The 15747-nt window shown below is 39.9% G+C and overlaps 1 protein-coding gene across 10 annotated transcripts in view; it reads left to right on the top strand.

Moving 5' to 3' along the window:
* The window catches only part of Cab39l (calcium binding protein 39 like), a 101872-nt gene that overhangs the window by 74668 nt on the left and 11457 nt on the right, over nt 1–15747 (top strand). For all 10 annotated transcript variants that reach the window (XM_034498933.2, XM_076930930.1, XM_034498932.2 and 7 more), the window contains 2 exons: nt 6795–6854; nt 7238–7303. In XM_034498933.2, the coding sequence (XP_034354824.1) occupies nt 6795–6854; nt 7238–7303 (126 nt within the window). The remainder of the gene's footprint in view (nt 1–6794; nt 6855–7237; nt 7304–15747) is intronic.

Below are 15747 nucleotides of genomic sequence, written 5' to 3'. Positions count from 1 at the left end.
GACAAGAATGCCTTCCTTACCTGTCATGGAATATGCATTATTAAAAGCAATGCATTTGTGTCTTAGGTTGGTAAGGCTCTGTGCAGAATCTTACCCGTTCTTGGCTTGCCAGCCTGTTAATTTAATAACTCTGTCTGGGAGTCCATTTTCAGTTTCAAGCCATGTACTTTGGCTGCCAACATGTTGATGTAAGGAGCCATCTCGAGTGTCATGTCAAATACCATTGGATTCCTGTCAGTTCTAAAATTTACAGTGGTAGTCATTATAATTAGAAAAAAGGTTAAAGACACTTGCAATGTATTTGGCATAATTCTAACACCTCTCTGGATGTTTTAATTTTGCAAAGTGAGCTTATGAATTTCAAGAATGCTGTTCTGCTAAGCATTGATGCGGCAGATACTGCTGATAAAATTGCCCATGGCCTGAGGTCAGTATTTCTATTTTGGTCAAGCTTCAAGAAAGGCATATATAGCTTAATATATGCTATCCTGGGAATAGCATATATTTTTGTCCTGGGAATACTGGTATTCCTGCCCATCGTGTTAAAGCTTGTGCTAAAACTATCTGGCTCTGGGCTTTTTTTTTTTTTTTTTTTTTTTTTTTTTTTTTTTTTTTTTTTTTTAGATTTTAGTGACTGCTTCTATTTCATTAGGGGTTATGGGTCTGTTTCAATTGCTTATCGTATCTTGATTTAACTTTGGTAGCTGATATATACCAAGAAATTTATTTATTTCATTTATGTTTTCTAGTTTGTTGGATTACAGGTTTTTAAAGGATGTTCTTAAAATGTCTGGATTTCTTCAATGTCTGTTGTTATGTGCCCTCCCTCCATTTTACATAGCTAATTTTGATAAATTCTATCTCTGTCCACTATTTAGTTAATTTAGCCAAGGGTTTGCCAATCTTATGATTTTCTTTTCAAAGAACCAACTCTTAGTTTCATTTATTCTTTTTATTATTTTTTGTTTCTATTTTACTGATTTCATCCCTGAGTTTAATTCTTCCCGTGTACTTCTGTTGAATCTTATTTTTGTTGTTGTTGTTCTACAGCTTTCAGGTGTGAGGTTTATATGAGATCTCTTTGTTTTCTTTTTTAATGTATGCATTTGTTGTTATGAACTTGTCTTTTAGAACCACCTTCATTGTGTCCATTAGGTTTGGGTATGTTGTATTTTCATTTTCTTTTAATTCTAAAAAAATTTTTAATTTTTTTCCTTATTCCTCTTTTAACCCATTTTTCCATTCAGTAGTGAGTTGTTCAGTTTCCATGAGTTTGTAAGCTTTCTGTTGTTGATATCCAGCTTTAATTTGTGATGATCTGATAGGATGCAGGATGTTATTTTATTTTTCTTCAATCTATTGAGACTTGCTTTGTGACCAGGTATATGATCAGTTTTGGAGAAAGTTTCATTAGCCCCCACAGATATATTCTGTATTTGCTTGAAATGTTCTATAAATTACCTATAGGTCCATTTGATTTATGATATAAGTAAGCTCCAGCATTTCTCTGTTTAGCTTTTGTGTGGATGCCCCTGTCTATTGGTAAGAGTATTGAAGTCACCAGCTATCACTTTGTATAGTTCAATATGTGATGTAAACTGTAATAGCATTTCTTCTACAAATTTAGGTGCCTTTGTATTTAGTGCATAGATGTTAAAAATTACAGTATTTTGTTGGTGGAATTTTACTTTGATTAATATCTAATATACTTCCCTATCTCTTCTCACTTGTTTTGTTCTAGTTAGTTGTGACTAGTTAGTCTGTTTTGTTAGCTAGTATTATCTTTTTCATCATTTTACCCTGAAGTGCTGTCTGTTCCTGATGTTAAGGTGTGTTTCTTGGATATAGCAGAGAGATGGGTCCATCTATTAAATCAGTGTGTGCTTTTTAATTATGGTACTGAGACAGATGATATTGAGAGATACCAATGAGCAGTGTTTGTTAGTTCCTGTTACTTTGTTGTTATGGTATGGGTTTTTGATTTGCTAGTATGAGATTATTTATTCCTTGTGTTTTCTTAGGTGTTGTTAGTCTCTTCAGCTTGAAGTTGTACCTCAATCTTCTTCTGTAGGGCTGGATTTATAGATGGATCTTGCTTGAATTTAGTTTTTATCTTGGAATGTCTTTCTCCATCTATTGTGATTGAAAGTTTTGCTGGGTATAATAGTTTGACTTGGCATCTGTGGTCTCTTAGAGTTTGTAGAAAGTCTATCCAGGCCCTTCTGAGTTTTAGAATACCAGTTGAAAAGTTATTCTAATAGGTCTGCTTTCATATGTTATAGGTTTCTTTTTCCCTAGCAGCTTTTAATATTCTATTTTGTCTGTATGTATGTTTTCATTATTATGTGCTGAGGGAACTTCTTTTCTGGGTCATTCTGTTTGGTGTTTTGTGTGCTTCTTGTACCTTGATAGACATCTCCTTTATACTTTGGGGAAATTTTCTTCTGTTTTTTGTTTGTTTGGTTGGTTGGTTGTTGTTTGGAAGGTTTTTTGGGGGGCCTTTGGCATTTCTTCTCATTTCTTTATTCCTATTACTCTTAGATTTGGTCTTTTCATAGCATCCCAGATTTCCTGGATGTTTTGTACCTGGATTTTTTTTAGGTTTAACATTTTCTTTGACTATTGTATCCGATTCTTCTATCTTGTCCACAGTGCCTGAGATTTTCTCTCCCATCTCTTATATTTTGTTGGTGATGCTTGTCTCTGAGGTTCCTATCCAATTTCCTAACTTTTTCATTTCCAGTTATCCTTCACTTTGGGTTTTCTTTATTCATTCTGGTTTTAATTTCAAGTCTTAAATTGTTTTCTTCCTTTCATTCCACTGTTTCTTTGTGTTTTCATGGACTTCTCTAATGAGCTGAGCCAGACGGAGTTCAGTAACAAGAAAGGGTGAACTTATTCTACACATATACATGTGATATGATCCCTCAATTTTAGTGCATGATCTCAGTGTATGAATTTGAGGGTAAGTTGATGTGTATATCATACATACACTCAAGTACAGATGTATAAGAGAAACAGACACATGATTCACCACCTATACCCTTATATGTGTACAAGGGAGTTCCACCCTATTGCAATGTATTTTCCTTTCTTTTTTTTCTTCTCTTTTCCCCCTGGTTTTGTTTTTGCTGATTTCAACTTATTTTGTCTGTTTGATTTGAAGTTTCTGTTCTAGCAGAACTACTCCTGTGATCTGACAAGTCCTCTCTGGCTGCCCTGGGGAAGTTAGTCCTCACAGTCACCTCTGATTAGCATAGCAGGTAGAGAACCCCCACCCCGACACACACACACATACACACACATACGTACACAGTTCACAGTGTCTGCTGCAACCCATAAAGATAGGCCAACTTCTATTCTCACAGAGCATGGAAAACTTTACAAGCTGCTCAAGAGGATCCACCAGACTAGGGAGGGGCAGTTACACATGAGGATCCCATATATCTGCTTAAAGATTACCTCAAATGTTCTCCAACAGCTTAGTGTGTCCTGGATGGCTTGACACAGGAACTAGTTAGATAAGACCCCAGCTGGGGAATGGAGCCCTCATAGAATGTTTCCTTACTTGAAAACTCCAGTTCCAAGTCAATTCTCTGCCCCCTGTTCCCTTAGGACAAGTAATAACACATATGCATATATTAGCACAGTGTCACTCAAGCTAAAGCCTTGTGGCATTGTGGTTGAACTTGAAAATTACAAAACTTCAAAAGTCTCTTTTCATCTTAAGAAAAAGGGAAAAGCCTGCTGAGCTGTAGAGTCCTGTCATCTCACCAGTTAGGAGATAGAAGCAGAAGGATCAAGAGTTCAAAGCCAGTCTGAATTACATAGTGAGTTTGAAGCTAGCCTTGGCTACACAAGAAAAGTAAATGTTACATATTGTTTGTATGAGCTCAAATTAGTACACTGCTGTGGAAAACAATGTATCAGTATGATAGAAATGTGAAATAGGATTATAGGACTTACTTAACAATACTATTCATGGGAGCTGGAGAAATGGCTCAGAGGTTAAGAGCACTGACCTTTTTCCCAGAGGTCCTGAGTTCAATTCCCAGCAACCACATGGTGGTTCACAACCATCTGTAATGGATCTGAAGCCCTCTTCTGGTGTGTTTGAAGAGAGTGACACTATACTTACATACATTAAAAAAACAAAGCCGTTCATGGATATTGCCAAAGAAAATGAAACAGGCGTATTGAAGAATAATTATTGCATCATTCTTCAGGAAAAGGAATCTACTAACAGACAGGAAAATTAGTAAATGAGGTAGAGGCTGGTAAGACGGCCCACTGCAAGCCTGACAACCTGAATTTCATCCCCAGAACAAAATCACATAAGAAGCCAAATGTGGTAACATACATTTGTGATTGCAGCACCTCTGTATTGAGATGAGAGGCAGAGAGAGGAAAACCATACAGGAACTTGAGGGCTTGTTAGCCTGGAATGTGTAGCTCAGTGGCAAAAACAGGAGAGAACACTACTCAGAACAAGCTGAAGACAGAACGACAGCTCCCAGAGGTTGTCCTCTGACATCCATTCACACGCTTGTACCCCTACACACAGAATATACATCATACATACAAACACTTAAGACAAGAAAATGTGATAGAATCTACTGGCTGGAAGGACATGGTGGATCAGTGTTGCACACTTGAGTGTAGACCAAGAAGCAAACAGAGTGGGAGGGCTGGGTTCCAGTATTCCCTTCAAGGCTGTCACTCCTTCCAACTGAGCCTCTTATATATGCACCCTCTAGTTCCAGCCTCAAGGGTCATTGCACCCCAGGATTTTAAGACCAGCCTGAGCCTGAGCAGCATCATGAGACTTCATTTCCGGGGGGGAGGGGGGGAGATACCTCTCTCTCCCAGTAGCTCCAAGGCCCACTGCACCGGGCCTTTGGGTGAACCTCAGTACCATGGAGGAAAATGATCCAAAGAATATCAGACCATTAGACCATGGCTTGATATTTCAGAATAGCGTCTGTATACCTTAAATGTACTCAGCTTTTTTTTAAAAAAAAAAAAAAAAAAAAAAAAAAAAGCTAACTCAAAAATGTGTGAAATGCTTTAAATATTTTACATTTTCTTGTTATTAAAGTAGAAATAGAGGCTAGAGAGATGTCTCAGAGGACATATTCCAGAGGAACTGAATTTAATTCAACTTTATTTTCCTACAGCTTGCAGTAGCCTGTAACTCTAACTCCAGGGAATCCAATGTCCACTTCTGGCCTCCACAAGCAACTATACTCACATGCCTACATATATATGTGCACACATGAACACATTCACACACACAAATAAAAATACATCTAAAAAATAGTTCAGAATAGAATCCATTGAAATTTGCTATTTCCACTGCCTGACTCTTTTTTATGTATTGGGGAAATTTTAATTAACTATGTATTAAAATATTAAACTTTATTTTGGAAAGGTTAAAAAATCCTTTTTTAATTGAAATTTTTACAATACCTGAGTTGGGTATTTAGCTTCTAAGTATATAAAAAGGATTAAATGAGGCTTTTTCCCCCAAAATACTGAAATAAAATATGACTTAGGTGTGAGTTGAAGACAACCAGAAATTCCTTTGTGCTTTCTTGCAGTTTTCTGCAAGTTTGTTTCTGTAGTAAGATAAGATTGATTCTCTTTAACTCTCAAAGGACACATTATGTAACTTAGTAACTTGCAGTGTGTATCTCGTGTCCCATTCACTTGCAGGTAAGCAGACCATGCTCAGATGACATGATAAATGTCATTCCTGTGCTTCCAAGTCCAGCAGCCTCCTTGGGGGTGGGGGAGGCAAAGATAGCTCAACAGGTACAGCAGGTACTGCACAAGCCTGATCTGAGTCCAGTTCTTAGAACCCACTGAAGGGGAGAAGGAGAGAGCCAACTCTGCAGAGTTCTTTCCCATCTCCACATGAGTGCTATACACACATGCCTCTCCCAGACATATACATACAGGAGGAAGAAGAAAATTTAAAAAGAAATGAATAAATAGTCCAAGTGGTTAGGGGCTGGGGAAATGGTCCGGCATTTTTAAAGCATAAAAACCTGGGTGTACCACACACCTACCTGTTACCCAGGGCTATAGAGGGCAAAACCAAGAGGATCATTGTGGCATATTGGCCACTGGGTTCAGTGAGAGATCTTGTCTCAAAGGAATAAAGTAGACACAGGGCAGGACCCAGTATCAGCCTCTGGCTCCCACCTGTGCATAAGTAGGTGCACACACATGCACATACATCAGGAAAATACTGGGAGATCAGAATGCTTATAAAACCAGTATATTAATTTCTGAGGTCAGGTTTCATGCATTCAGAATTCTTGCTTGAAAAATGATTAGAACTAGACACAGTGCCTGTGATCCTTATACTCATGCTGAGGCAGAAGGACTACTTGAGCTCAGGAGTTGGAGGTCAGCCTAGGTAGTGTGGGTAGCTGACCTTTGATAAAGATCATCAAACTATTTGAATATTTATTATAATCACAATGTAGAAATAGTCTATAAAGTTACTTCATAAGTGTTGTGTTCACCACTTAAATTATTTCTGCTATTTAAAACACTTAAGTTTGACGCTCAATGTTTTGCCATTATTTTAACCTGAAACAAACTTGAGCTTTACATCTTAAAGTATGGATGGAAATAACTTTGTAATGTAAATGAGAATGTTCTTTTCCAGCTTTCATATGTTTCAAGTGATTTATCAAGCCATAGAGGCAAAGGTTATTCTTTGTGTAATGAGTTATAAAGGTCCTTACTTGTAGTAATTTTCCTTCACTCCTGTTCTCTTGTAGGATTTGTTAACCAGACATAAAGTGTTGGTAGCAGACTTCTTAGAACAAAATTATGACACTGTAAGTAAATCATTTTTAAGTTGTATTTCTTTCTCCTTCTTGTTACTCATGGCCTGGCTGGGGTCCTTATATTGTGTTTTAGATGAAAAACCACATGTAGGTAGGGAGTGCAGATGGCTTATGAACTGTGCTGGCAGTCTCAAAGGCTTGTAGTTCCAAGATCTGAAGACTAAGGACCTATATCCTTCAAAGCCAGAAACTTACAGTTCTAGATGTTCAGGATTGAGGCTTGATCCTCTCTGTCCAGGACAGTAGTGAGATTCCGAGACTTCCCTGTGAGCAGTGTCACACGGTGGGTCTGAAGGGACCCTCTGAAGGAGTGAGCACACTCGTGCTGCAGAGGACACACTGCCGCTCTTACAGATTAGTTTTCTTTTTCTTAGATTTTTGAAGACTATGAGAAACTGCTGCAATCTGAGAACTACGTGACAAAGAGACAATCTTTGAAGGTAATAGCAGATTTTCTTTTAAGCTAACATTTTGTTAACAAACAATATCTACTTTTCACAAGTAAATACAAAAAACTCAAATGTCCTTTGACTTGAAAAGTGACTTTAGTGGTGTGTTTATGCTCTGATTGAGGTTTTTAGCAAAATAACATAAATAGCAAGTGTATGCTGAAGTAAGAAGTGGAATATTCCACTAAGGAAGAAGACCGAGCCTAAGCTGACTAAGCAGAAGTGCGTGGTTCTCTCCTGGGGATATTCTCAGAGGTGAAGAGAAGCTGGTCAGGTGACTGGATAGGAGTGAATGTCAGGAAGGCTTAATGGAGTCCTTGGAATCACTTCAGTGTGTCTTACTGTAGAAATGACAGAATAAACTAGTCCAGTGCCTCTTCTGCACCTCTCTAAGCAGGACATTCACAGGAGAAATAACAGTTCCAAAGTACAACACACAAAACACAAACATGTAAATTCCCCTTGGTGCTTTAAGCTTGGGAAATGATAAGCCTAGTATTTTTGAATGGGAATAACAACTGTCAGCTAAAGTACAGTGTTTGTAGCATTCAGATATTATAGAGCTTCTATGTTAAGGGAAGCATTTCTCTCCCAGCATTATAACATATTTTCTTAAAATCCATTTTATTACCAGGTCCCATTCCCCAGCCAGTGTTAAGCCACAGCTTTGCTGTTAAACTTCAAATGCTCAAATTACATTCATAACAAAGAAACAGGAGGAATAGTTATTTCCTAAGAGTAATATTTTAAATATCAACTAAGCTAAGGCATAGCTCAGTAGGAGGACACTTGACTGGAGTGTACAAGGCCTTGAGTTTGATAAAGGGACTGAAATGCTTATGTGGGAAAAACAACAGCCTGTCTAATTACATAACTAAAACCTTGCTAAATGAAAAAATAAATAAAGCCTGCAGGACTTCACTGGAAGAGAATCTGGAAAGAAGTAAGAAGAAAGTGTAGTTGTCCGGGAAAGAAAGCAAGGTGTAGGGGTAAAGCAGTGGTGAGGACCTGGCTCTGAGTCTGAGGGTAAACTACTCACCCAGAACCATACACAAGGATGCAGCAGAGCTGGAGAGATGGCTCACAGGTCATAAGCACTTGGTGCTTTTCCAGAGGATCCATGTACAAGTCCAAGCACCCACATAGCAGCTCACAACCACCTGTAACTCCAGTCCCAGGGGATCTGATGGCCTCTTCTGGCCCCCAAAGGCACTAGAAGTATAAGTGGTACAGACAAAAGACCCATACACATAAAATTACGATTAAAATATGTTCATTTAAAAGCAGACTGCAGTGGCATTTGTGTCTATAATCCTGGGATGCCCCTACAGAGATAGGAGGTTAGGAGGCAGAGCTAAGGAAGCTTATGGGTCAGCTAGGACTTAAAGTGACAGTGTCACAATAAGGTACAAAGTAAACATTTAAGTTCCCCTGAAGGTTGTAAGTTCAGTAAATGATAAACTATTTAAAATTTTGACTGGGAAAACAACTGTTTATTATAATATGGACATTTGAGAGCTGAGTGCTATGGGACTTATATTCACAGTAGCTTATAACAAGAGATACCCTGTCTCAAAGTAGAAGGCTAGGACTAAGACCCAAGGTTGTCTTCTAAACTCTACACAGGTTCCACAGTACACACACACACACACACACACACACACACACACACACAGGGTGCTGGTTCTTAATTATCTACAAATGCTGGGTGAAGTGTTGGGAAAAGCAGTGGGAGGGAGACTGTTCACTCAATCAGCAAATATTAATGTGCTTCTCTTGCAGTGGCAACAAGCCAGCACTGTGACCCTGTGCTCTGAGCAGGTGATCTTACATGGCTTCCAGATGCTCTGAGTACTAAAAGAAGATTAGCAGACTGAAGGGCCATATTCCAGAAGAATCTGGAATGTTCCCACTAAGAAAGAAAGCCTTAGTTGTCAGAGTCACAGTTCTACCAAGAAAGGTTTTTTTATGATGGAAAGAAAGCCACGTCTGAGGGACTAGAAGTATGCCAGAGCAGCTGGAATGGCAGCAAGGCCTCTCTAGCAGTTGAGCAGAAACCTAAATGTGAAAATGTAAAATGAGTCCAACTAAGACTTAAGGGCGAAGCCCTATCCCTATGAAATGCCAGTGGAAATGCTCAAGAGCTCAGCACAGCTCTGGGCTCTAAGTCCCTGCCCTCCCTAGACAGAGTTGCTCAGAATTGGCCATTTGTCAAGAACAGGTGGATCAGTGCTGACCGTGTGGCATGGCTAGGGCCGTGCCTGTCCTTCAGATCACGGTTGGATTTTCACAACACTTTTCAGCCAGTAGCCCTGTGTTAGCTATGCAGTCTGAATACCTGAGCAGCAAACTTGTGATGTCAGGATGGTGACTTTCATGGGACAGTGCATATGCTCTTAATATGTCATGCAATTTTAAATTAAGGTAAAGAACTTAAGTTTATCTTGTCCATATCTTTACATTTCTTTCACTGTGGTTTGCATTAGTCGTGCTATGTCCCCTATATTTATGCTATCACATCCCAACTTCTGATTTAATTGACAGGTCAGTTTTCAGCCAGTCAATCAGCACTTGTTATTGAGGTTCCCTTTGCATAGAAGCCAATGCAAGGTGACCCATTTAGAGAAATTTCGTGCTGTGCCAGAGCTCCTCATATTGAGGCCAGTGATGTAGGAAACTGAACTCCAGGCAGAGCAGTGATCTCAAAATGGTATTGCCCTATGTCCAGAGATGTGCTGAAGCTCCCTGCTTAACTATTTGTGAGTGGAGATTCTGAGACAAGGAGCCCTTGTCTTTAGTTGTATACCCAGTGAGGAGCCCATCAAGCTCCACTGGGTAGCTCCAAACCCATGATCACATAGATGGCTCTGGTTGAACTGAGTAGGACACAAGACAAAAAGGTCTGAATGTGGAAAAGGGTTTGTGGGGCTTAACAGGGAGAGGGAGATGAGAATAGGGAATAAAAGTAACAGGAGTATATCTCACACACAGAGTTGTCACGGAGAAAATTTAATTTAGGCCTACATAATAAGTAGAAGGACAGCCAGAGATGCTTATCAGTATTACAGGAGAGAGACTTTGGAGAGAGGTGGCCATTGGAATAGTAAAGAGAGATGAGAATGCTCTAAGAGCCAGCATATGAGAAATGGCTTGGGTATTTCCAAAGTCCTTCTTTGGAGTATAAGTCTGACATACTGAACCAAAGTAGAGTTTCTGTGTGATTGAACCTAATTAAAGGAGAAAAGATGAGTGTGGTCTTTAGAATTGATCCATTTTCAGCAGTGACAAGAACTTGAACCGAAGTTTTCCTGACTCTGAGACCTCAGGCCCTGTCAGAAAGCTAGTGTCCTGTCCCTTTGGGCCTATCTTGCCTTTTCTTTCTGACTAGGAGATTGTTTTCTTCCCATCCATATCTCTATTTTTTCTTCTGTAATTGGCTTTGTCCCCACCTTGTCCTCTTTCCCTCTCCATATTTTAATATGGTTCCAACAGAGCTTCACTGTGGTAAGAACTACTGACTTTTTATTTGTTTATTTTTGTAGTATTGGGGATGGAACCCAAGGGCCTCAGTCACTGTGCTGGGCATAGTCCTTCCCAGAACTATGAGCTATAGGTATTTGTTGAGTGAATCCAACTAAGTTCTTCAAGTGAATATTGTTAGTCACTAATCCTACAATTTATCTTCCCCAGAGTTCAGTCTCTGCAAGGGATTCACGTTCTTTAAGTGAGCCTGGGACTTGTGGGCTGATGAAACTGGTGCCAGCAGGGCACGTGTGTGTCCCAGAGGGAACCTATCCATCCAGCACTTGAGCTGGATAGCATAAGTGGGCAAGAAGTTCTCTGTCTTCATTGTCCCAGTGCCCTTCCCCTGCTCAAAGGTTCTCCACTTGGGGCCTGGAGCAGACCTTTGTACCTAGTTCAGAAACACCTGCAACTCTCCCTCTGCTGCTTATTTACAAATGCTTCTGTTCCCATGAGGCCTGTTTGCTGTTCTGCATTCATCTACTGAGACCTGCTTGTCTTGTTTAAATCCTTTCTAGTCTGAGCATGTAAAGGAGAGCATTGGGGGCAGAGAGGAACAGACTAAAGTATGTGTCAAAATGCAGAACTATGAAAATGTGCTTCAGGGAGAGTGGGCTTTTAAGTGCTAGGTTATAAGGCAGAGATACATGCTGCTGAAATGGTGCTGCATCTGTCACCTGCTGCAGGGAGCTCAGTGGTGAGTGATTAGACTGGTTCACACATCCACATCAGGCTTATTCAACATGGCTCCTTCTCTAAAGAAAAGAGTTACTCTGGGGAACTCGGCTGATGCAAACTTGGTTTCTCCTTAGATCCATGCTCACGGTAGCTACTGTCCTAATAACCACATTTGCTAATATGGACCCTGTGAGGTTTTGCCAATGATGTCCTATAATTGTAGGAATGAGAAGTTTGACAGCTGCAGTGGCAAACAGCCCCATCAGTATAAACTGGCTGACATTGTAAGCCATTTTTTCTGATTCCAAAGTACTTGCTACCTGCTGCCTTAGTCAATCACGTTCTAAGCTTGTTTCCTGGACTTTCTTGGTCTTAGGATACTTAGACTCCTGGTGCCAATAAAAAGTAATTAAAAGAGAAATTCCTTCCCCTTATGTGTTGGAGCTTAGGAAATTATTTCTTATCTTCTTCAGAAGTTTGGCATTTAATTACTAGCAAGAAAGATTATAATTAAAAGGAAGCTTAGAATTTTTTTTTTTTAGCTCTGATCAATTTAATTAAAACAGCACATTTTGGGGGAGAACCTCTTAGTTTCATTAGATACATGATGAAGTAAAATGTAGATGTGTTCCATTTACTTAGAGTAACAACCCTGCTTTGTAATTCTTTATTTCACTGCAAGTGGTTCACTGTTGTCCTTGTCACTGTTAATTAAAATAGATTGACAGGTAATGGCCAAAAGACTTGAAACTAAACATACTCTTCACATCTTGAATCATACAAAGCTTGAATACGCATGGCTCCCCAAAATAGAAGAATACTTACTACCTGTAGCACTAAGAATATAGGAGTTGTTCCAAAGTCATGCCCTTACTGAATTAAAGAAATCGAAGCTATTCCATATGGGAAAGCACTTTAGGGGTAGATCTCTTTCTCTCTCTCTCTCTCTCTCTCTCTCTCTCTCTCTCTCTCTCTCTCTCTCTCTCTTTCTGTGTGTGTGTGTGTGTGTCTCTGTGTATGTGTACATACTTTAAGTTCAAGGAGGAAAGATAGTGGTAACAGGTCTGGAGCGTGTTGAGCTTAAGGTCGTGGGTATGTTGTGTGTGTGTGAGTATGGGATTCTGGGGATCCCAGGGTCTTAAGCATGATGTGAAAATGTTCTGTTGCTTTAGCTATGCTCCCAAACCCTTCATTTTTCATGACAGTATTTTCTCGTGGAGCTTAGGTTCACCCTGAACTTGCTTCATGTCTGCACAGCTGCCATTTTCAAGTATGCAATACCACATCTGGTTAGTTGTAAGCTTGTGTGAACAGAAGGCAAAATTGGAATGACTTAATCTGCATTGAACTCATAAATGTAATGTTAACAAATCCTTACTGAAGAATCTGTGTGTTTATAAATTTTATATAAAAATTTGTTGCAGTATTTGCTATATGTAGCACAAGTTTCACAAAGATGTTTGCATGTTAGTATATCATGTACTGTGACCTCTATTCCTCTTATTTTTCCAGTCTTGACTTTCATCTTCATGGCATATGTGCATTCAACTGATTTTATGTCTCAGTATAAATGAGAGAAAACAGGTGATTTTTGCCTTTCTGATCTAGTTTGCTTTATATGAAGATCTCAGTTGTATCCATTTTCTAGCAAATAATATACTTTATTATTCTTTATGACTAAATGAAACCCTACTGTAGGGTGAGCTCGGTGGTAGAGTCCTTGACTAGTATGGACAAAGTTCTGCATTCAGTCACCAGAGCTGCATAATCCAGGTGTGATGAGACATGCCTGTGAACCTAGCACTAGGGAGGTAGAAGATCAGAATGAATGCTAAGCCAACCAGGACTACATGAAATCCTGTCTCAAAAAAAAAAAAAAAAAAAATCCATTGTGTACGTATACTACATTTTCTTCATTCTTTGCCCAATAGAAAAATACAAGCCTATACTTTGTATAAAAATACCGAAGGGCCCAAATAGCCAGAGTAACCCTGAGGAAAAAGAACAAACCCAGAGAAATCACCAAATCAGATTCCAAGTTATTCTCCAGAGCCATCATAAGTAGACCCATGGAATAGGAGAGAGTGCTACAAAATAAAGCCACTGTTAGGATATTTCAAAACAGGAGCTTTTCCTTTGTTACTTGTGTTTGTATTACATTATTTTATTGTATTTTCTGGGTAGATAGGTAGATATTTTTAGGGCTGAAAAGCCCTTGCTGGCTTTGCAGTCAGGGATGCTTTCTTTATCTTGAAAGCTGAGGAGCCCTTTGAGCTATTCGTGTCTTCCTCTCTAGAGGCACTTGTAATGAGAACTCTTCCAGGCCTCTTGGAGAGATCAAAGACATTTGTATATCCAGATAAAGACAATCCAGAGAGACAAACATCTCTCTGGGTTACCAGGTGAATCTTAGGTGAACCAGGAAGTACAGGTGGCAGTGCCCTAATTCTCCCACCTGGCAAGTCTACTTTCACCCTGAGAGACTTAGCCAAGCTACTTCAGTACTTCACTGTGTTCCTGGAATAGTCTTTAAGCCCTCAGAGTCATGTTTTCACAGGCTTCCCATAGTTTTACACTCATGCTGTAAGAAAATGTCTTTTCTGCACTTTTAGAAGAGTGAGATCCTACTTGCTGGGATAGCCCCAGCAATCCACACATGGTTAGCTTGGAAGGGCACAGACGCCATGCCTCCTGTGGGTTACCCTCAAAGCAGATTCATGGAAATTCTGTGTACCAGAAAGACAAGCAGAAGCCAAGAGGCAGTGCTGGGAAAACAAGGGGGAAGGTCAACATAGCTTCAGAACTAGACATGAGAGGTGACAGTTCAGACAGGAATGAAGGCATTCCTCAAAATCCAAGAGGAGAGAGCAAGCAGAGTCTCGGCAGACATGGATAGAGTGTGTGAGGCAGTGAGGGAATAACTGGAGGATGCAGAGTGATTCTCTGTGCATGACCAAAAATGCCATCCTAGCGAGTTGTTTCCGGCTGAATCTTGGAGAAGAGGCCTGTTTGTATCTGCTGTATAGTAGCACATACAGCTGACTTTCCCGAATATCTTCTCAGTAGCTAAATGGACAGGACTAATAAAGTCTGAGAGAAATGCTTGTGATTTGGGGATTATCCAGATGGAAGAGTGGAGAAGGAAACTGGTAGTAAAGATGAGGAGCTGGGTGCTTAAGAGTTGCCAGAAATTGGCAAACTTTGAAAATTATTTTACTATGGAAAGGAACAAGGGAAAAATGAGCAAAGGAAAACTTCAGGAGCTGACAGGCCTCTATGTTTCCAACAAAGGAAAAAAAATGTTTTTAAAGATGTTAAGTTAGGTCTGGAGAGATGGCTCAATGGTTAAGAGCACAGACTGCTCTTCCAGAGGTCCTGAGGTCAATTCCCAGCAACCACATAGTGGCTCACAGCCATCTGTAATGGAATTCATTGACCTCTTCTGGTGGGTCTGAAGACAGTGACAGTGTACACATATAAAATAAATTAATAAACCTTAAAAAAAAAAAAGATGTTAAGTTAATCAGCCAGCAATCCAGGTGGGTGTGTGCAGTAGACAGAATTGTGGGTCAACACTGACTAGACATTCCAGAGACATCAGGGTTAAAATTGTCCATACTGACAGAGTTGTGCTGGTTTGAAGGAAGAGAACCTACAGACTTCCTCAAATGTGGTGCTGAAGGAAGGGGACAGTGACAGGTGGCCAATAGGTTGTGGGAGTGGGAAGCCAGGAACAAAGGCAGCTTCCGGGAGAGCCCTGGGAGCTTTACTGGGACAGGGAGGTTCCAATAAAGTTTAATTACACAGTTCCTCACCATGAGCAGCAAATGGCTAGTTCTCACCTGTATGTGATTCTCACTGTCAAATAAACAAAATAAGTAACATAAGCAAGATGGCTGTGTCCTAACAGACTCCCTCACGCACACAGGTGCACACGTGCCTAGAACTCTGTTCTGAAAGACATACCTGCTGTTTGCTGTGCTCTCTCCTTCCTGTCCAGGATTTCTGTAAGCATCTGTGCATTCTGCTGCTCTGGGGGGATTTTAGGAACAATCAGAAAGTGAGAGGAGGGAATCTGCATGGAAAGTGCTGGTGCGCTTTAACTGCCCAGTGCTGGAAGCTCCTCTGCTGGGCTGCTGTAGAGGCTGCAGCCAGTCTCACTTTGAGTATTTTAATTTTGCTTCAAAATAATGTTGCCTTCTGAGAACCATTGATATGTCACTATACAATGTTTT

This window comes from Arvicanthis niloticus, chromosome 3, assembly GCF_011762505.2.
Source record: "Arvicanthis niloticus isolate mArvNil1 chromosome 3, mArvNil1.pat.X, whole genome shotgun sequence".
Classification (NCBI taxonomy): Eukaryota; Metazoa; Chordata; class Mammalia; order Rodentia; family Muridae; genus Arvicanthis; species Arvicanthis niloticus.
Note: the sequence above shows the minus strand (reverse complement) of the source record. Positions and strands in the feature narration are given on the sequence as shown.